This window comes from Indicator indicator, chromosome 3 (genome assembly GCF_027791375.1).
Source record: "Indicator indicator isolate 239-I01 chromosome 3, UM_Iind_1.1, whole genome shotgun sequence".
In the NCBI taxonomy this organism is placed as follows: domain Eukaryota; kingdom Metazoa; phylum Chordata; class Aves; order Piciformes; family Indicatoridae; genus Indicator; species Indicator indicator.
This window is the reverse complement of record NC_072012.1, coordinates 22,548,308-22,570,652: the sequence shown is the minus strand read 5'-3', so window position 1 is coordinate 22,570,652 and position 22,345 is coordinate 22,548,308. Positions and strand designations below refer to the sequence as shown.

At 40.9% G+C, this 22,345-nt stretch overlaps 1 protein-coding gene across 1 annotated transcript in view; it reads left to right on the top strand.

The window, feature by feature from the left end:
* PTPN12 (protein tyrosine phosphatase non-receptor type 12) overlaps window positions 1-11,259 on the top strand; it is a 61,702-nt gene extending 50,443 nt beyond the window's left edge. The window contains exons 13-18 of the mRNA XM_054399414.1: window positions 576-1,540; window positions 4,873-4,950; window positions 6,228-6,316; window positions 7,967-7,997; window positions 8,963-9,079; window positions 10,064-11,259. Coding sequence (XP_054255389.1) covers window positions 576-1,540; window positions 4,873-4,950; window positions 6,228-6,316; window positions 7,967-7,997; window positions 8,963-9,079; window positions 10,064-10,125 — 1,342 coding nt within the window. The 3' untranslated portion in view covers window positions 10,126-11,259. The remainder of the gene's footprint in view (window positions 1-575; window positions 1,541-4,872; window positions 4,951-6,227; window positions 6,317-7,966; window positions 7,998-8,962; window positions 9,080-10,063) is intronic.
* Window positions 11,260-22,345: the final 11,086 nt, after the last annotated feature.

The following is a 22,345-nucleotide window of genomic DNA, read 5'->3' as shown; positions in this document are numbered from 1 at the left end:
GTAAGCTTTCATACTGGTTTTAATTAATACTTTCTTATTAATGTTGGCTGAGAAGGTGGAAAAGTCTTTGGACCTAGAGCTATGTTACTAGCCCATGTTGTCTCAAATAAAAATGCTGTTTCAGATTTAAAAGTAGCAACAAAAGAAAGATGGAAATTTGTCTTGGGAAGACTTTTGTCTTCTGGATTTATTGAAAATTGAATTCCACATCAAGTTCTGAGCCAATTTTTGAGAAAGAAGAAAGCAAAAAAAAGTAGAGAAATCCTGCCACAAGAGGGCCTTTCTTAGAGAGTCTGACAAAATGCTGCTGGGAAAGAATGTGAGCAATCCTGGAACTCAGGATTACTTGTGGTCTGAGTGCATGTCTTTGTGATGTTCTGAAAGACATTGAGTGTGTTAACTTAGTTCTTTCCTCCCTTATTAGTCATATTTTATGACCATTTTCTGTGTGCAGTGGGAGCAGTGCTTGGAGTTCAGTATTGATATGAAAGCTTTGCTGTGCAGTTAGCTGGATAGGTGTCTCAAATATTGCCAAAAGAGAACTTACATGGTTGTGTTTTGCTTTTTTTTTGCAGTTGCCTTGCAGAAGGAGATGCTAAAGAAGAAATTTTACAGCCTCCAGAGCCTCAGCCAGTACCACCAATCTTAACACCATCTCCCCCCTCAGCTTATCCAACAGTAACTACTGTGTGGCAGGACAACGACAGATACCATCCAAAGCCAGTTTTGCACATGGTTTCCTCAGAGCATTCAACAGACCTCAATGAGAATTACAGTAAGTCCACAGAACATTCAGGGAAGAATGAGCCCAGTGAACGTTCAGAGAAGAGGCTGGAGCGCAACTTAAGTTTTGAGATCAAGAAGGTTCCTCTTCAGGAGGGGCCACGGAGCTTTGATGGGAACTCCTTGTTGAACAGGGGACATGCTATTAAAATGAAGCCTGTGTCATCCTCTGTAACTGATAAAAGCTTTAAGCCACAGGAACAGCTTTCTGGGGATTCATTTGTAGATGCTTCTCAAAACTCATGTGTGGAATGCAGTGTGCCACAGTCTCACACAGCCTTTATATCTTCACCAGAAAGCCTGCAGAGTCAGCAGGTTTCTGATCCTCCACCAAGACCAGACCGTCTGCCTCTGGCAGAGAAGGGACAAGCCACTTGGTCGCTGCACGGGCCTGACAGTGCACTGTGTACGCCAGGATCTGAGGATGTCTCTTCAAACCTCCTATGTCCCGGTGTGAAAACTCTCTCCCTGGTATCAAACACCACAGCTGAACATCCTCCCACTGACAGCATTGCTCTTGCTGCTGTTTCTGTGCGAGCACCCCTCTGTTTTACTAATCCTCTCCACTCAGATGACTCTGACATGGAGGAGATGAACTTTGACGGAGCCGTCAGCAGAAGCGTGTCTAACGTTTCAACCGCAAGTGCCACTGTTTCTGCTGCCACTAACACTGAAAACAGTGCTGCCAGGAAAGTGTTGCCAATGTCTATTGCTAGGCAAGACTTAACAGCTGTAACGTGTTCCAAAGATGGCAAAGGTAGGTTTCACTGTGGTTAAGAAGTGCTACTCTTTAACCTGGTTGCATCTATAAGGCTGGACAATGTAAATTTCTTGACAACACCATTTTCTAAATGTGTGGCAGCTTCAGGAAGGGAACAAATCTTTTCTTCCCAGCTTTCACTTTACACATAAGCTCTGTCTGTTCCAAGGTACTACAGATCTTGATAAGCTGCTTCACAAACCTTACTGTGAGGTATGAATGCATTTTTAATTGCAGGCTTCTGTGTTACTGACTGGTGTGTTCATTCTTCCACATCCAGTCTCATGAAGTGTCTGTAGTGATGGCAGCTTTGGGTAGTAGAAGTATTCGAATGAGGCTTGTGCAAGTATGCATCAAATTCACGTTTACTGATTGATGAGCGAGTCCTAATGCTACAGCTGTAACCACTGTCACTCTGTAGGCCTTGGAAGTTGAGTGTGTTTTGACCACTGCATTTTAATTGCATTATAAATGTTTTGTCCTGCTTTCCTCTTTCTGTGTACATGGCCAGTGGAGACAAAGTGATGTTGCTGTTCTTCTCAAAATCCAGGTGCTGCTTTAGTAGTGCTTTGAAAGCTGCTTTTAATCTTTTACTGCATTTTGGCATTTTTTTTTGAGCAAGGAAGGTTTGCAAGACTGCTTCTGCAAAAACTTAAATCTTTTACTGAGAGCTAAAGGGTCCTAAAATGTGCAGACGCATATTTCAGTCAGGCTGGCACGCTGGGAAGAACGAAGGAGGCCTTGATAACTGCCTGCCTGACGTTCAACACAACACCTAGTAAGGCTGAAAGGAGAACATGAGCTGCTCTCTTTAGATGGAACTCTTGTTCTAGGAGTTCCTTATAGCCATGGCCTAGCTTCAGGAGTCTGTGAGGATTATGTGACTTTCTGAGGTGAAATAGAGCTCAGTGTATGATCCAAGGTGCAGAACCAGCTGAATTGTAATGAATGCTTGCTTTGTGAGCTAAGTTTTCACTGAAACTTGTATATTAAGAAACAGGAGCTGTTTTGCAGCTTTCAAAACAGTCTGATTTATATAGACTTAGTGAGATGATGTATATGCACAAAGCAATACTTGCACATGCATGTATGATGTTAACTCTGTGACACTTCAAACATGCTCTGCATAGAAGGCGAAGCCCTTTGTCATAGTCACTTCAGTGTTTATAGCAAGCATACTATAGTGTTTTCCCAACACTGCTTCTAGCCAAGGTTTTTGTTTCTTTCCCAGGGACTTGGGAAGCAAAACTTGAGGCTTTAGAGAAGCAGGTAATACATAGCTTCCCAGGAACTGATTTCACAGGAGGCAGTCATGAAAACCAACATTGCTTCATGTCCTTGCACCTTGTTTATCCCTGTTTGAAAATCATTATCTCTTTACACATCTCATTGTGTAGATGCTGTAAGAATATGCAAATAAAATGTGATATGACATAAATCTGATAAAGAATTGGAGAAATGTAACTCAAGAGTTTGTTTCATGTAACTGCATATCAGAAACATCCTGAAGTAACAGCACAGCTGTAGTGTTGCTGGTATGTTGCTGATTTCACATGAATGGCTTAAAATTATTATATGATTTTTCTGTTGTTTTTTGTTATCTAGGGTGTATCTGTTCCCTCTTGTGTGATAGTGAACACTTCCCATTTTATACTCAGGCTGCTAGTCTTAGACTCGAGAGCGCAGGATTAGATTGCTTTGCAACAGTGATCCTAAGCCACGTTTTACAGCTGCCCTGTCATTGTCGTGCTTGTCCATGACTCTTCTCTCTGAAGCTGGGGAAGTGGGTACAGTCACCAGTGAAGCTTGCTGTGAACTTAGCAGTACTCTAGTTACTTAACCATAGCTATTGGTGTGCATGATCTTACCACCTAATTAGATGCTCTTTTTAATTCAAATCAAGTGAAAAGTAGTTGTACCCTGAGGTTTAACAAACAAAAGAGCAACAACAACCACCGAAAAAATCCCAGGGAACCCAAACCAAACCCTCGCTTTCAGGTAGTGCATGCTGCAGAGTGACTTTGCTACTTTTAGAGACTGTTTCAATACAGGTAGGTTTTCTTGGGCTGTATGGTAAACTTGAGATGGAGCAGGTCTCAGAGAAGTCACTTTGAGCACAGCTGCTTGTAAAAGATGATGGAGTTCCTGTCCCAGCTGTTGTCATGTTGGCAAGACAAGCTTCATGGCTTTCACAGGTGAAACATTTCTTTTCTTTTGATGAACCCTGGGTAGAATACAGTTGTCTGCTGAGACATTTTATGGCAGCAGCCCTGTAGAATGGTTTTAAACCTTTAACTTCTACTCCCAATTCCTTAGCAAGCTAGAATGGGACTTTTGCTTCCAGAAAAGCTAGTATACTCTTGCCAGCTGAGAGGGAACAGGCTGGGGATGGGATGTGTTACTGGCACCACAGTAGCCATCTCTGGCTCCTGTTTACACTCCTGGCCAGTAAACCTTTCACTAGACTGTTTAACTAGTTTATATTGGTCTGACTGGGCCCCAAGATGGACTTGGGAAGCAAAACTTGAGGCTTTAGAGAAACAGGTAATACAAAGCTTCCCTAGAACTGATTTCACAGGAGGCAGTCATGAAAGCCAACACTGCTTCATGTCCTTGCACCAAGCAATCTTGCTGTGCTCACTTTGTGAGGAGGAATCGTTAGAGCAATTTCAGAAAAATCACTGCTCACCAGCAGTACCTTACTGACTTCAGCACAGCTCAAGAGCCTATACATGTTTCACATAGGCTTCTTAATGTGGTTTGGGAAATCCACCAATGCTTAGTTGGTAGGCCAGCTGAGTATAGTTATTGGTATCTGCAGGATTCAAGAAGCCAATGTGTTGTAAATGAGCGGTAGTCACTTGGAGTGGCTGCAAGTACATGTGTCATGAACTGCAACGAAGTTACAGTAACTGCTGTGGTTAGAGATATTCACAAGTTGTGCAAGAAGCAAATGGTCCTGCTCCAGTGCAGACTGTTAGTTCTGCTTATATGCTGTTCCTGAAAGATGAAGAAACAGTATTCATTGGAGTGGCTGAGGGTTTTTTTTCGCCTCCAAATTATTTAGACTGAAAATACATTTTCTTTTTCTCATAACACAAAGTACCAATACTCCTTAATATGAGGATAGTGTTGGTAGCAGGAAGTTGCTCCCAAGGCATTTGAACGGTAAACCAAAATGTTTTATAATATTTAGAGCAAATCTTCTCTTTGCTTTAAATTGATTACCAAGTTTAGGGCTATCTCGTATACCAAAATACCCATTTCTAAGAGCCTAAGAGGATAATGTAAGTGTACTTTAACTTATCTCAATGTTATGTTTGATCTAGATGCTGATAGTAGTGAAGATTCTTCTCCCCCACTCCCAGAAAGGACACCAGAATCATTTGTATTAGCAAGTGAACACAGTGAGTCCTTAATGCTTTGTGATAACTGGGGATAAAATGTGATACGCAGTTCAGTATTGTGTTTTAATGCCCTTGCTTTCTGGTTAGTATTCAAGTCTTGGAGCAAATCATAAAATGGAATGAAATCTAGGACATGTAATGGCTTGTTTTGAGCTTAGCTTTCACAAGTCCTTGAATACGGGCAAATAATTTTTTTTCTGACTAAGCATGCTGTTAGATGGTACTTAATTATATTGGATACTTCAGGATTGATTTTAGTAGAGCTGGTTTTCAGTATGAAGGGTATGGAAATGAGATACAGTGGGGAAATGCAGTACAGTAAGGGGATTCCCCAGCTGTTTGAGTTTCCTACTGCTCCCAGGTACAAAGTGAGAAACCACATGTACAATGCTTCTCCTTTCTTGGGCAAAGGAATGATGATGACTTCATAATGCACTGCACCTAGGGAACACACCCAGTTCATCTGAGTTTAACACAGTTTATTCTTTGCCTGTGTCAAGGGTAACTGAAAGAGAAAACTGACACAAATTATGTGCTTATATCTTCATATTTCATTCATCAAGCAAGTAATGGAAGAATACAACAGAGATTAATTGAAATTATAAATAGGTTGACATTTTGTTCCAAAAAACCTCGTGTGGTACAGTTATTTCCTGAGGTCTTGTGTAGTGGCACTTTGTGAAAGCTTCAAAAGTTTTGGCCCAAGTAGTTAGTATAGATGTGTTCAGAATAAAACCATCAAACTTCTGGAAGTGTTTCCCTTGAGTGTTGCAAGCACAAGGAGTTCAGACTCAAAGTGAGCCTGTCTTTATGGGCTTGCTGCTTTTCTATGAGAACACAAGAAACAACTTTTTTTTCTTATGAAAAAAATCTTTTAGGGACTGGATTCACTCCAAACACTCCAGCTTGGTGGTTTTGCGCTGTCAGTAAAGGATAGATATGACTGTCTTGATCTGGGTGTTTATTTAGTTATGTCTTTTTGAGATCTGTTGTTGCACAGCTGGTGTAACAAAGCATGAAACAGTATTGAAAAAGAAGCTAATTCTTTATTGGTTAGAAGCTCTCAGGTGAAGGCAAAGAACACTCACAGTGCACATACTGCAGTCTCCTGTTCTGAATGATGTTGTGGAGCTTTCCCTTATCTTAAACACTCTTCACATAAAGATAGGTTCATGTTTTTACAAGCATTGGATTTACAAAGTTGCTGTGTAATATATTTCTAAAGCTATGTTCTAATGCTTCCTTAAGTATGCTAAGTTGAATATAATGTCTTCTAGGCACACCCTTGCTGAAGCCAGTTGTGATTTCACAGTCAGAGTGGAGCACAGTGCATGATCAGCATCGCTCTGAACAAACACTCTCTGGAGTAAGTATGAGAGACAAGTCTGAACAAATCAGGTATTGCTTGTTTGGCTGGGAGCTGCACCAAAGTAGAATGTAGATTTGTTAAAAGGTACAGCTATTCCTCAGTAGGTGGTGGAAGGAGAGGAAATCACCTGAAATTGTGTCAGGGGAGGTTTAGGTTGGAGATGAGCTAAAATACTCTAACTGAAGGAGTGGTCAGGCATTGAAACAGGCTGCTCAGGGAGATCGCGGAGTCACCATTCCTGGAGTTGTTCAAAACCCATGTAGACATGGCACGTAGGGACATGGTTTAATGGCCATGATGGCATTAGGTTGATGGCTGGACTTGATCTTAGAGGACTCTTTCAACCAAAACAGTTATCTGATCACAGGCTAATTGAAGCTGGAGGAGAATCGCAGTCTCTAGTCTAACCTGCTGCATGAAGCCAGGGACTCTGACGAGGCTTAGAGTCATAGAATCATAGAATCAACCAGGTTGGAAGAGACCTCCAAGATCATCCAGTCCAACCTATCACCCATCCCTAAGCAATCAACTAGACCATGGCACTAAGTGCCTCATCCAGTCTCCTCTTGAACACCTCCAGGGACGGCGACTCCACCACCTCCCTGGGCAGCCCATTCCAATGGGCAATCACTCTCTCTGTGAAGAACTTCCTCCTCACCTCCAGCCTATACCTCCCCTGGCACAACTTGAGACTGTGTCCCCTCGTTCTGCTGCTGGTTGCCTGGGAGAAGAGACCAACCCCCACCTGGCTACAACCTCCCTTCAGGCAGTTGTAGACAGCAATGAGGTCACCCCTGAGCCTCCTCTTCTTCAGGGTAAACAACCCCAGCTCCCTCAGCCTCTCCTAATAGGCTTGTGTTCCAGGCCCCTCATCAGCTTTATTGCCCTTCTCTGGACATGTTCCAGTACCTCAACATCTCTCTTAAATTGAGGAGCCCAGAACTGGACCCAATACTCCAGTTGTGGCCTGACCAGGGCTGAGTACAGGGAAAGAATAACCTCCCTTGACCTGCTGGCTACACTATTCCTGATACAAGGGCTTCTCAGGGCTTTAACCAGCTTGGTCCTGAAAAACCTCCAGAGATGGAGATTTCATATTCTCTGTGGGCAGCCTGTTTCCTTCCATCCCTGTTTATTCTAGAGAACACCTTTTCTGCCCATCAGATTGCACTTTTCACATCAGTTGATCAGTCATCCAGCATAAACGGTGAAATGTCAGACGCACTCGGAGCCTCTTTACATTCAGGCCTGTTTCTGTGCCTCTTAACATCTGTGCCTTTTTCTCTGTATCCCCAACACGCATTGCAGCCTCTTTAAAATTTCCCACCACTTGAAAATGTGACAAGGACAGATTGGAATTTTCAGGGACTATAAATTCAGTATGAGGACTAACCTACCAAATTTTGTAATAATTTGTAATGTGACCAGTTTTTAATTAAATATTGAGTAAGGTTCTGGTAGTAAATTATTAATTACTGCGTCATGTTTGGGTCAGATTTGTAGCAGGTCAGAAAGGTAGGTGCGACTAGCTATTTCCAAAGATGTTACGTAGTTTTTGCTGATGCTTTCATAAGCTTAAATTTCTGGTGTTCTTCTACAATTTTGGAAGCATTTTATAAAATTATTTTAAATATTTCTCATTAACAGGGTTTGAAAACAACTTCACCTATACTACCTGGTAAGTGATGGGAAAGATTTTTATGTTCTTTATTCTTTTTTTCAAAATACGTTTTTCCCACACAACAGAAATTTGTCTAGACTTGACTTTTGCTCTGAAAATATCCAAGATATAGCTAAAACACTGGCATTTTTGAAAAGACCTCCTGTTCTGAAAGCTTCTGAGATCTTCTGAGGAAGCAAGTTAAAAAATGCATATCCAAGTTAAACTTTGGATATGCTAAAATAACGATGACAAAAAATACTAAATTTAAATGCATATTGTAATAATAATTATTTTTCAGCTCATTCAGAACCTTACTGTGTCATTGCAATAGAAATTTGGGAAGTTGGTAAATCAGTCTCTTTAATTTCATAAGACTAACACTGAAGCAAGTCCAGCAGTGGTGTCTGTGTTGCCTATTTACCTCTGTTTTAATTTTTGATCTTCTGGAAAGGCTAAGCACTAAGTGTAGTCTATCAGCTGATGTTTAGCTTCACAGCAACCTGCTTCAGCTGTAAGCCTGTTTGACCTGCGTCTTCTGCATGTGCTTGAAGGAGCTTGCACAGTCCACTTGGAGCCAAATGTTAATTACCTGATAGATTTTTCACAATAAATTGGTTTGCAGAAATACCAGATTTGCTAACACTGTCATACAGGAACACAACACATCATTACATTTCATGTCTTCTTGAGCACCTTCTGTTTAGAAAGACCATGAACAGATACATTTATATTGATGCATTCAATGGTGCTATATCAGAGCTTAAATATGTGTGCAAACTTTAAAAAATAACTCCTAGCTGGTGAAAAGGAATGTGTTGCTGTCATTGAATATTTCATTCCTAAGCAATTTGGAAGTGTTTTCCAAGAAATGAGAAATCTTTTTCTTTGTCAATAATGTTTGAGCAAGTTGTATTCTGGACTGAGCTGTACTTACACATCATGTTCACAGAGTGCTAACTGTAAGGGGGTTTGTTTTCCAGATTGTCCTGAAAGAAGCAGCAAGACACCAACTGACATTTTACCTCAGATTTCTTTTTCTGGTTCTACTGATACAAGAGGTCAAGTTTCTGAATTTCCTGAAGAAGTAACAGATATTGGTAATTGCACTTAATTCAAAACATCATTTAACTCCAAAATAACTTAATTAGCAGAACTGGTTTGAATAGCTGCTAGTTGTCTCCCTTTGACTTGCTGAGGTCCAGAACCCAGCCAAACAAGCCTGCCTTGTCTCTTCAGCATTGCTGAAAGAGTTTCTCCCCAGATGAGTGATTCAGTCATTCCTCGTTTTTAAGTGTGAAATGTACAATTAGTCACAAGGCATGTAATTTCTGTGGAGCACTGAAAGCTTTCAGAAGCAACACCTGAGAAAACTGTTTTGGTACACAGGGAACGGGAAAAAAAATCAATAAATACTAACAAAGGCTGTAACACTGCATGTACTGAAAAGCACTTGCAAGTGAGGATTAGGTTAGTTAACTGCAACTATATAAAAATTCTTCATGTTTGTATTTCCTGTGGCCACAGTGCCTTTAGAGCTCTTAGTACTGCAGAGCTGTTTTCTAGCCTTGAGAGCAAACCTCTTCCCTAAGAGCTGGGATGTGTCTGACAGGGATCTTTCTGACAGCTTCCAGCCTTTGTGAGACTGCTGTCATACAACAGAATTATTAGATATATTTCTGTCCAGTTCTGGACCCCTCAGTGCAAGAAGGACCTCAGGGAACTGCTTGAAAGAGTCCAGCACAGAGCCACAAGGAGGCTGAGGAAAGGCTGAGGAAGCTGGGTCTCCTCAGCTCTAGAAGAGGAGCTTGAGGGGAGACCTCATTTGTGGTTATGGAGCAGAGGAGGTTCCACAGGAATATAAAGAAAAACATTTTCACTGTAAGGGTGACAGAGCCCTGGAGCAGGCTGCCGAAAGAGGTTGTGGAGTCTTCTCCTCTGGAGATTTTCCAAACCCACCTGTATATGTTCCTGCATGACAATCCCCCAGGTGATCCTGCTCTGGCAGGGTGCTTGAACTGAATGATCTTCCGAGGTTCCATCCAACCCCTAACATTCTGTGATTCTGTGATTTCTTTCCTTAGGTTTTGGTAACCGCTGTGGAAAGCCCAGAGGACCAAGAGAGCCCCCTTCAGAATGGACATGATGCCAAGGACAAATAGACATACTATCAATAAATTATACTGGAAAACTCATGTGCCACTGAGAACTAGAGAACTAGTGTTGACGTTTTCTGGGGAGCAACTAACACAGTGCAGTGCAGATCTAACTACCAATGGTACACTCCTGCAGTACATGCCACACAAAACCTTACATGTTGTTCACCACAGTGGATTCCAGTATTAGACGTTAACTTTGTGCTGGGGCCATCTACCTGCCTTATTACACTTAGGAGAAAGTATTACTTATGATTTATATTGTAACTTCAAGTATTATTGCCTTAATGTGTTTAACCCTGTTACACGCTGCTTGTAGGCACACGTTAATAGAAACTACTTGGGACAGGTTGTGTTTATGGACTACTTTTTGCTAATGTTTGAGTACCACATATGCATTATTTTGTATATGTACAGGGCAAGTAAGTATATAATTTGATAAAGTTGCAATCATAAAATATTAACAGAAGATGTAAGAAATCTCTGCACGATCTAAATTTTTTGTGTACCTTATTTGTAAATTATTTGCCCTGAAGTTTTAGAAAATAGTTTAAGGGTTTTTTTACAAGAATTGCTGGGCACATGCAGCCAGAATTCCAGGTTAGCAGAGATAAAGATTGTAATACATTTTGTAAATTGTAAGCAAAAGGTTATTTTTATATTATATACTGTTTAACTGTCAGACCTAATTCCTTCTGGTTTTCATCTAGTCACAGAGATTCAGTAAGTGCCTTGGAACAATATTGAATTCTCTTAGCCTGTGTATGTTAGAACTCAGTGTTTGGAGTTCATCTGGAATTAGATCATCAATATTTGTACGTTTCTAGTATATTTGACCTGCCAGTAAAAGAGAAACCGTTCTGCATAATCAACACTCCTTAATTTTCACTTTAATGTTTAATCAGGTGCAGTCTAGAAAATCCATCTCACTCAACTTGCTGTACAAAAGTTTTACTATAGTGTGTCTCTGATCTGGGAGAATAGAGTAGACTGGTGGAAGGATTGTTTGGATACCACTGTCTTCTCTTCCAAATGGCAGATACCATTTCTGTTGGTCAGCCACTGTGTATGTAGGAAAGCAACTTATATGAAGGTTCACATAGAGCCCATGCAGCTACACTGTATCTTGGCAATATATTATGTCAGGAATTAATCCTTATAAGGATTCCTTACTTAAACTTTTCTGTAATACAATCTTTAAATTAAAGAAAGTCAAAATCTCACTATGAGTGTTTTTACTCTGAGAAAGAACTGTATTCAGATGCAGCTAAAATAGAGTGAAGGATGTCAGTCTGGCTTAGTTTATAGCTCTCATACTTGAGCAAAACAGTGACCCTCAGGACCTGATTTTTAGTAACTACTTTCAAAGTTCTGGCTAGCAATAATGCTAGAGAAGTGAAGAAGAATGTTTAGAAGAAAAAATGTTCATTTGAGGTAGTGAAATTTTAATTGAAACTTCAGCCATGGAAACAGTATGTCTAATTTACTACTTGTACCTGTAGGGCCTCTCTGCTAAAAGAAGACTCATGCCCGGGTAGTAGTCCTGTTGTAACTTCCAAAAGGTACAAAACCTACAGTTGCTGTCTTTGTGGATTCATTTCTGTGCATTTGCTGCATGCAGACAACCTGGCTGGGGAGTCCTTCCAAAGACCCCAACTTCCCATGGTTGTAGTTTTGCAGCTACTCAATTGGAAATCAACTAGATTACTGCTTTGTAACAAGTTCTGACAGCTGGAATGGCTTGTAGTTGGTGAATGAAGTTAGCCAGAGCTTTGTTCCCTTCCCCTGCATTGAAGACAATTAACTTAGACTCTCACTAAGATGGTCCAAATCAGCTTCACTTTTTGAAGTTGCTGTGTTAAATAAAAAAATTTCAAATATATGTTGGCTGCACTTTCTAAGGACCTGTAATGGTTTAGTGCAATGCTTGCACTTTAGTGCAAGGGCTAACCTGCCTGCTGCCCCAACACAAAAGTGAGGGGAAGAGTAACACACACAATTCAAGGCTGAGCTGGAGATAAGAGTTTAATATGAGAGATCATGAGCACAATGCGTTATTACCTTAGCTAATAATCTAATTAATCTAAAAATGCAGTGCATGATTACCTTAGCCTATTTGCAGAAGAAATGCAGTGAAATACACAGGAAAAACCCCCAGCATAAACCAGAAAGTCAAACCCAGCAGCTACCCAGCTCCCACTCTTTGCCATGCCTGCAGAAAAGAGACCACACCCAAGAACCCAGAAGCAGCAATGGGAACAGGAAGCCTCCCATGTTGCAATGTGAACTTCAAGCCCCATAATATCTCACTCCAGTCAGCACTTTGGTTTTTGAAGCTGGCATGACTGCAGCATGGGTATGAATAACAGCAGCAGGTTCAATTCAATCCATGACAGGACCATTTCCATGTTTCTCTACCAAGGCAGTATAGAACTGTGCACATTGCAGGTTTTCTGCTTTCCACATCTGAATTTACCTTAGAGCAAAGGGTGACAGCAGTCTGTACACTACATACAGGCCACCTGGTAAGGTTTAATTCAGGTACATCCAGGTTTGTGCTTTTTTCCTTGGATTTGTATGGATTTGGATAGTGTTCTAAACTCTCTTCATCACTGGAAGTTCTCAGCCTTTCTTTGCCTCAGTGATGTGAAACTGCGGTTGTTCTGTATGGATTTGTGCATCATTTGCCAGACCTGTTTTACAGCTCACTGTTGCCTGCTTCCATTCATCTGAGTTTCCTGTTTTCACCTATTTCATTTCACGTAAACTTGACAGTTTTGTGTGCAAGGTAAAACCTGCTCAGTGTCATTACTTGTATCCATTTTTGTGGGTGGTACAGACAGAAGTGCTGTGTTGGGCACTCTGGTGCTGGATAGCTTCACATCATTTCAAAATGTTATCCAGCCTTAACAGCTGCTTCGAAACCCAAGAACTTTATTTGCTTTTGTGTATTTGAAATTGAATCAAAGGACATTAGTTTGCAAGTTACCAATGAACAGAGATCTAGACATACCTTAATATCTTGAGTAAGTCATGCAGTAAATTATCACATCAAGTGCAAAATGAGTTCTCCACAGTTTAAACATGGGAATACTCAACTCAGAAGAAGTCTGACCTCTACTAATGCCTCTGCTCATCTTCATTGTGCAGCATATTTTAGGTTTTGTATTGATTTGGCAGTCAGCTTTCTACTTTTTACTAATTAGAGCATTACTTCAATAATTTAATTTCTTATTTATCTGTTAAGAGAACCTGCTGCATTTACATGTACTTGAAGTTTTTAACTTGAACTGTGCAGAACAATGGAAAAATCTCAAATTACCTCTGAGTTTTTATATGTTGAAATGTTGGACTGGGGTTCTTTGCAGATAGATATGAAAGAATGAATACAGATCAGGTGCAAGACATTTGTATTTGAGGATTAAACTGTTTCAGGTTGTAATTCCCACTGTATCATACAGCACTTGGTATGAGTTAGTGGCTGGTACTTTCATATATAGTAAGTACATATTCCATGTTTCTAATGGGGTAACATAACCACTGCTGGTTGATTTCAAGGTTGACAGGAGTGCAAGGAAGATGTGATAACTTCTGTGTTAGGACATGAAAATGCCAATGTGATCTAACTAAGCCTATGTTTTGTCTCAGTCAAGGAGGAATGCAAACTGAGATGTCTTTGGAAGGATTGAAGGAAACTTGCAAACTTGAGAGGCACCATGGGAGAAATTATAAGGCTGGCCTTAAAACTTGGGAGAGGACAGTGACTGCTGGCATGACAGGGTCAATCATGCAAAAGCTGATCTCTTAGCAGGAAGGGCAAAAATAAGGGTGTGGAGGACACTGAAACTGAAAACAAGTTGTTCTGTTTAGTGTGATGGAAAAGAGAGCAAGAGGTAAGATGAGGGTAGGTGAGGCACTGAGCAAAAGTCGCGATAGCAGCTGCCCTCTCAAGGCTCTAAGCAAGATACTTTGTTTGTGAAGGTGAAGGGGCAAGAACTCTGGGAAGCTAAGGACTTACACATTCAGCAGGAAAGACCTGCAAGATCTGACTAGCCTAAATCAGAGCACCTGGAAAGAAAGCCAGGTGGAATGGAATAGGCATCAGTGATGATCGGGCTGGTTGCAGCAAGTGATGAGAAGAAAGGGTAGAAGAATGAAAACAGGAGAAAAGGCCTGATTAAGCCAAATGGAGCTTCTGCTAATGGTTAGGCATCTATAAAAGGAGAAAACAAATGGTGTAAGTCCTTTGTGCAGAAAGAGATGCACCTGGAGGATAAGAACACACCTATGTGATAGTAGGTTTTGTTATGAACTACTCAGAGTGCCCATGCTGCTAGACAGCCTGGGGAGGACTCTCCTGAAGCATACTAAAAAAGTTTATAAGACTGAAAACAAGTCAGAAAAAGCATATAGGCTACAGGGAAAAGAATTTCCAGGACAGTGCAAGGAGGAAAATGATCCTGCATTTAATACATCTGAAATCAAGAAAGCCTTTGGAAACCGGTATGAGAGAGGAGCTAGATTGGACACAGTCCAAAAAAGATGTTTCAGGAGCTGAACACAAGTGAGCATGGAGGTGAAAATGAAAGCAAATATTGAATGTTTTGGGAGGCAGAAAGCTCAAGTATTATGTTTGCTTGCTTGTACACACCTACACAGACACTCAAGGCTGTAGAGTGAGGGAAGAGCAAAAGACAACAGCAAGATGGAGGTCAAGGATAGGATAGAAATGAGGACAAGCAGAAAAAGTTGAGAAGACAAAAATGGCATGCAGTTGCTGGAAGAAAGATGAGATGTTACAGGTAAGGGAGGGCAGAAGTCAAGGAGAATTTGAGGAGTTGAATCAGAGGTATTTTAGTTTCTACAACGGGAGCCCTTACTTGTCATGGTTTCTCTGTAAAAGTCACTTCCACACCATCCCTTAAATCTGTAAAGGTTTAAGACACTTAAACAGTTTGTTACCCTTCTTTGAGGATGAACAGCTATACGGACCTGCAGTGAAAACCTCCCATACCTAGGTAGTGGACTTCTCTCTATGCACCGCCACTCCCAGCTGGTCTAAAAAGCACAACTGATTTTGCTATCTGGGCTTTGCCTGGGATGTTACCAGTAAGATGTGTGTGTGGAGGCTCTGGCTTACTCTTTCTCAAAGGTTCTTCATTGTCTTTGCTGCCAACAACAGGCCAACAACGTGCAATTTTGTGTATTTGTTGCACCTGTCATCTCCCTTGATGCATAGAGAACTGGTGAACATTAACCTAGTTGTCTTGGACTGAAATGAAGGGTAATGGGAATCAGAGTAAATAAACATGATGTGACAGTGATGGATAGATGCCCAAAGAGAAGATTCACTGTTCAAGGGCTTCTTGAGCAACATCAGTGCAAACCACTTTAAAGTGACCTAATTTGCTCAAGCATAAGCTGAAGTAAATTCCCTACACTGTAGACTTCTCTGTAAGTACAGGCTGGAAATAAGGGCAGAACTTTTCTCAGGTGTTTAAGCTTCATCAGGGTTCCACTAATTCAGTCTGAAAGTCTTAAAAGCTGAACTTGCCATCTACTGTGAACTCATTATGTGTCCAGACACACCATAAAAATCAAGGCTGCTCCTGATGCTGTTGGAAAACGTGCATCTACTTACGCAGCATAAACAGCAGTGCTAAGGAGAGCACGCTCAAACTGCTTCCAGGGATTTTAGTGTTGCTTCTGCTGTAGGTGTGATTTGGTGGCAAAGACTCAAGTGCAACTGGATGATAAGAATGGAAGTGAGTGTGCTCAGGGTGCAGGCTCTGTCCTGGGAGCCAGCCAGCTCAGTATAGCTGTAGGCACTATGCAGTCCCAGCTGCCTCTAATCAGCTGAGATTTGCCTGTGGCATTTAGGAGCTTCTAAGTATAAAGCTGTTGCCTGCAGCATTGCAGTCAGAGCAAGACATGGCTGGACTGAAGAGAGACTAGAAATTAAAATCACCTTGAAATATGGGGGTTGATGGAGGAACAAGGAGTTAAGGACAATGTTGGCTTCATGTAACTGAGCAAATGATGCAAGCATACACAATTGCATGTAACTACCACTTGAGAGAGATTTCTCAGTGCTTGGCAGTGAAGTAGCATCTCAGCAATATAAGCAAGTTGCAATTATTGCAGCCCTTCACCAAAGAAGGGCCTTTCCCATGACCTCTAAATGCTCTTTAACTCGAAGTTCAAACAGCTTCCACAGAACATTGTGATGTGTGGGCTCAAAAGCAGGGCTAAATGCAAGTAATGCATTCAACTAGGATAGTGTAGCTGGGGCAGTGACAAGCCAGTGCAAATACACTAACTGGCCTCATGGAACCCTCAGCATACTTTAAGCTTATTAAGATTGTTAGAAAGTCTGCAAAGTGGTTAGTAACAGTCCTAGTAACAACCAGGAGCAACAAGGCTCTCTCTGATGTGACTATCTGACTATTTCAGTGCATGCACTTAAAACTTGTTGAGTGTGGGGCCATCAACTAGAGCTATCAAATACTGTTTGCTGCAATACCATGGTATTCCTAATCATCCTGAAGATTGGTACTAAATGCTGAACTTCATCACCTCTAAGACTGTTCATGGCAAAAGCTTAGTATTCACAGTCTTATAACAATGCATAAATCCAATCATGTTTGTCTGTGTGCTCAAGTCTCACAGTCTGAACTTCTAGGGTAGTCTCTCCTTGAAGAGACTTACCTGGAAACATCTTTTGCTTTGATGTATTAAGTTGTTGTTTTAGCAGTTGATTTCTTTAACCAGTTGACTCTTGCTTCTGAAAACCTAGCCTATCTGCATGAAGCCAAGGCAAGAAACTGGGTTTGCATTTTGACTTACATCCTGCAGACAGTTAGGTGAGGAGCTTATGCATGTAAACAGCCATAGTGAGCTCAAAGCAGCCATTCATCTGCAGGGTTAAGCACACATGTAAATGTTTGTACTTCTGGGGCTCTTGTAGGGAGGGTGGTTAGCTCTGTCTTCACTAGCTGAAACCCACGGAGCTCAGTTGCATTGCTGAAGTGCAAGTTCTTTCACATCTACCATTCTCACTTTGATCCACAGTTACAGTCCTTAATGTAAAAGATCACAGGCACATCAGAAAATGGATCTTTGGGGCAAGTAGTGCTGAAATCCCAGGGAGAGCTTGACTGTTAAGGCAAATGAAATGTTGAACTTTCTTCAAAGAAGATCCCATTGTTCAAACATGGAGCATCAAAGACTCTGCTGAGCTTTCTACTTACTGACTCTATGCATGCCACCAGAAGTCTGGTGTGTGGTTTCATCCTAGCATATGTTCCACTTGCTACATCTCAGGCTTAATGTCAGAAGGACAAAGAAAACCAGGTTCATGCATCTGAGTATTTTAACATCTTTTGCTAGATTTGTTCACGTTCTTATTAGCTCTCTTGCTGGTTTCGCTTTTTGTACATGTGTAAGAATTGATTGTTCAGGTGAGCCTGGAGAAGCTGGCAGGAAGAAGACACAAATCTTACAAGGAAGCAAGCAAACTGTCTGATGGCTTTTGGATGTAGTTGCTCTCCTTTTACTTGCTTTACCTCCAAAATAGTTTCTTAATTTACTGCATATACTTTATGGTGAATATTTGACTTCATGCTGTCTCCTATGCCTTTTATCAGCATCATCTAGCACACTTCTCTTTTTAGGATTTCACTCCTACATGCACTGGATACACTGGTCTGGTATGGTCTAATTCCATGTGTCTGGACACAGTTGAATCCAGCAGTGAAAGGCTGGCAATTTTCTTAAAACGCAGTAACATAGTTTCTGATTTGTTTCATTAGACACAATTAAAAACTGAAGTAGCCATCACTGTTTACTCCAGCAAAGAACCCAAGGTTATATTTCCTATGATGTGAACAGTCCATGCCATCAGGCTTTGCAAAAGTACTGGTAAAATGGTTTCTTAAAAAAGTTAATTGTAAGTGACTCATAACTCAGGTCATGAGAGGTGAGAATTAATTTGTGAGCACTTCAAAAGTGAAGGAAGTTGCCTGGATAGACAACCTAAAACATGTTCATAAAATACGGTCTCTGCTTGGTGTGTGGTAAGGAGTGTGACAGTCAGGAAGAACAAGGAGCAGTGGCTTAGGAGGAGAGAGATGGTAAGAGCTGAATTGTAGTAAGTACAGAGGGAATAGTCTGCCTCTGGCTAAAAAAACGGCTGCAGTGAACTTGTTAAGCAGGTTTCCAGATCCTCAGCAGGGCAAAAGAGGTGTGGTTGGGTAACAGGAATGTAGCACAAGGAAGACATTTCTTCAAATAAATTGGTGGGGGGTTGGTTCTTACAAAACATGCAGTTGTGTACCAGCCATCTTGGTTTTGCCTGATCAGGTCCTGGGGAAGATTACTCCTTACAGTGGGATTAAAATGGGTGGTGGGACCTAATAAGGATAAATTGATCCTTGAAATGACCCCAGACTGAGAAGGGGAGGAGGTGGAGAAATGAAGAATGACAAGCTTAGAAAGAATCTGTTATGTGTAGATTTTAAGACCTCGAAGTGATGCCTGAGCAGTGTCACTGTGTGATACCATTGCTGAGTAATAAATGCACATTTATCTAAACCTCTGTTGATAGGAAGGAAGCAATGCAAGTAATTATTTTGATAGTGTAAATCAGCCTTATACTTTAGGACTAGTAGGACACCTAATAGTTCCAAAAATTGTTCTTGAGCAGCTCTTTCCCCTTCTGTGTCCTCAGACAGCAAATCAATTTAAGTTTAGTGAAGCTGGAAAGAACTCTCAAGCAGATTTTTTTTTTTTAATCTACCCTTCTGGGAAATACATTTTCAGACTCTCAAAAAATATTTCTACAGATAAATTAGCTTTTAGAGTTTGGAAACTGCATGGTGGTCAAAGTTGTCCTGAACTTACCTCGCTCTTGTCTCTGCCTTTCACATTTTCCATTTAGAAAAACTCAACTCAGGCAGATATTCCACAACAGGGAGGGTGGTCTTGGACTCGTTGAGTCTTCGACTCAGGTGTCACTTTGAGGTCTTAAAATCTACACATAACAACAGATTCTTTTTAAACTTGTCATTATTCATTTCTCTACCTTCTCCTGCTCTCAGCCTGAGGTAATTTCAAGACAGAGTGTTTCTATGCTAAGAAAGGAAGAAAGAGAGAAAGGAAGAGAAAAAGGGAGGGAGGAAGGAAGGAAGGAAGGAAGAAAGAAAAAGAAATCAGGCCTCTTCAGGACCTCAGACACTTGCCAGCCTTCTCTGGGTGTTGAAGTCAGAATGGCTACATGAGCCAAAAAGGTCTCTCTTTTAAATCTTCCAGATCAATCTAGAAGATCCAGCTCAACCCTGCTTCCAGGAGCAGTTTGGCTCCTAGTGTGGCAGCTCTTCTCTGGGGCCCGGCTGCAGCCCCAAGATCACATGGAAAGTATTTTGGAAGGGACCACCATTTGTCGCTAACCTGAATGCTCTGTATTTTGGCAGTTCAGGGCTCCTTTTCTCACTTCCTCATAACTCATGAAAGGTATAGGTGCTCTGACAGACCCCATCACAAGCCTGTCTAAATTAATATTTAAAACAACAGAAGAAATCTCTGATTTGCTAGAGACTGAAGTGTACATGACAGTAAGAGCCAGAGAGAGGACAGCTGGGTATATGACTTCTTGTACACACTCTGCACTCTTCAGTTGCACAGTTCAGCAGGCTGGCTGGAATCAATTTTTATTTCAGTAAGAAGTAGATGTATCAAGCAAGCACTTTTCAGTGTCTCATCTTTCAGTACTTAAGATGCATTTTATATGTGGACGATTTTTCTATCTGTTTCTCTTTATCTCTCTCCCTTCCTTCTCCTTCCCCACTATCTCCAAGCATCAAAAACAACCAGCACAAGGAAGTTCACTTGGAGCAGCCTCTGGGCTGTGGTGAGACAAGAAATCCTCTCCAGGATTTACTGGAATGTGGGGCTCTCCATTAGAATTCCTGCCTCTGAGCCAGGGCAAGACTATGCAAGTAACAATGTACAGGACAGCTGTGATTTTATCTGAGCAGGCTGGCAGCAGCCAGGTTCTGTCTCACGTCCAAGACAGCGGTCCAAGGTTGAAAGCAATGTGTTAGATTTATATCAATGTTACCCATTCCATCCTGAATGGATCTCAAGGTCCCTAAGTGCCATCCAGTACATACGTTTAAACATTTCTGGGTGACTTATTTAGCATAAATACGTTCTAATGAGAAGCAAGTACAATACCTTCTGCTTAAACCTAGCCTGTAGCCTCTGTGAGATGTGCTGGATTTAACATGGGTGGAGGTAGTTTCTCAGGATATCAAAATTCTGGTAGCTCACTCTGTGGCCTTCAGATTCCAATTGTGAAACTTGCCTTATTGCAGTCATCACCCTCAGTGCTACCTGCCCAAGTTGGCATCTGTCCTTTCCTGTTTGTTTAGCTGGCTCACTGTGAGTTGTCCATATAATCTGAAAATTAATAATCTGTTGTTGTCCTCTGAAGTAAGTACTTTGGTAAAGTAACTTTAACTTTCCTAAAAATCTGCACTGGAGAACAATGGACATTCTAGAAATCCTCTTCAGAAGAGAAATACAGGAGCTATGGCATTTTGCACGTTAAACATAAGTGAGAAAAAGAAGTCAAAAAGACTGAACAGTTGTGACAATAATATATAGCTACTTGAAAAAGAAACATAAACCAAGAAACAATAATTGCAGGTAAAATCCCTTTTGTGTTTTTTATGGATTTTACAATGTGTTGGCAGCCAAGTGGTGCAACTCAAAACATTACTGTCCCCAGCTGTCTGCTCTGTACCTCTTCCAAATTTCTAACCCGCTACCTCTGAGCAGTCAGAAAAAGAGACCTGCTTTGCTATAAAAAAAGGCTTTTTGGCACAAACCTGCCTTTGTCAGCTGCTTAATCAAAGATGCTGGGCTGCACATTTGCGTTGCTTAGGCATGGGGATACTGTTCCTTGTGAAGGACTATGCGAGGTGGAAGTTACTACCTGCCATGCAGCAAGGCTTGTCATGATGTCAGCAGGTCCTAGTTATGAAACAAGTTAGTCCCCACTGTCTCAGTGAGTTCAGTTGTTTGGGTAGTAATTACAGAAGAATTTGGATGTTGATGGTTGGTCTGAAAAATTTGAAAATGAGGCTTTTCTGGGCTTCTTTAAAATCAATCACACTTTTATGTGATGAAACCCCCTTTGTAAATCCATTCTGTGCACATAAGAATGCTTTCTCCTCTATTTCCAAGGTGAATAAATTTAATTTTAATGACTTGTAGGAAAAATTAATAGCATTAAAATGACATTTAGCTACTTTTGCTTACAGAAGCCAGCATAAATATGTCTAAGTGTTAATGACTGTTTTTAATTTATTCTTAGCACAGTGAGTTCCATGATTGAATTACGAGCTCAACAGATGCCAAACCAAGGAAGTAAGCACATGGACAGCAAACTGTTGAAACTATAGAGATTAAACAGTGTTTCTGAAAATTGTATCTCTATTTGGAGACCTGAGTAAGGTTCTGGAGCATCACTTTGGTAGGCAGCTAAGACTATAATGCCAAAACGGTAACTCAATCTGTTGTGCTTACACATAGATTTTCATTTTATAGAAGATGTCTATAATGTGGCAAAGTTTAGGTGAGCATATGCACCATATGCAACCACTCCTTTAGATTCCCTAGGTACTGAAACAAGACAGGTATTTATATAAATGTTTTGATTAAACACAATTACATCAGCATTTTATCATTATTCTAATTAAAATAGCACATTTGTAATAAACAGGCCAAACTCTGCTAAACTTATCTTTAATCTATGTTGGGTTCTGGACTGATATGTGCCTGGCATTTTTACTGTTATGGTTTGTCTTCTTTTGGGTTTTCATGGTTTAGCAAATCTTCATAGCTTTCCCTAAGTGCATATGAAAATTCAGAGAAAAGCACATTGATAATGTTTCTATCATCAGTTTAAAGTCTTCTATTAAAACAGCTAAGCTCCTCAGCCCTCTGCATGTATGGAGTCTGTACCATGCTGCAGTAATTCTACCAAGAACTGATTCTCAAAGAGGATCCCTGAGTTTATAAACCTCTGTGCAGTCATTGTGGGCTACTGGACTTGTGGCAGAAGACGTGACTATATTTCTCCATAATAGTTTGGGGTCAGTATTTTTGACAGTATTTCTTGAAATTGTATAATTTTCTTATAAACAT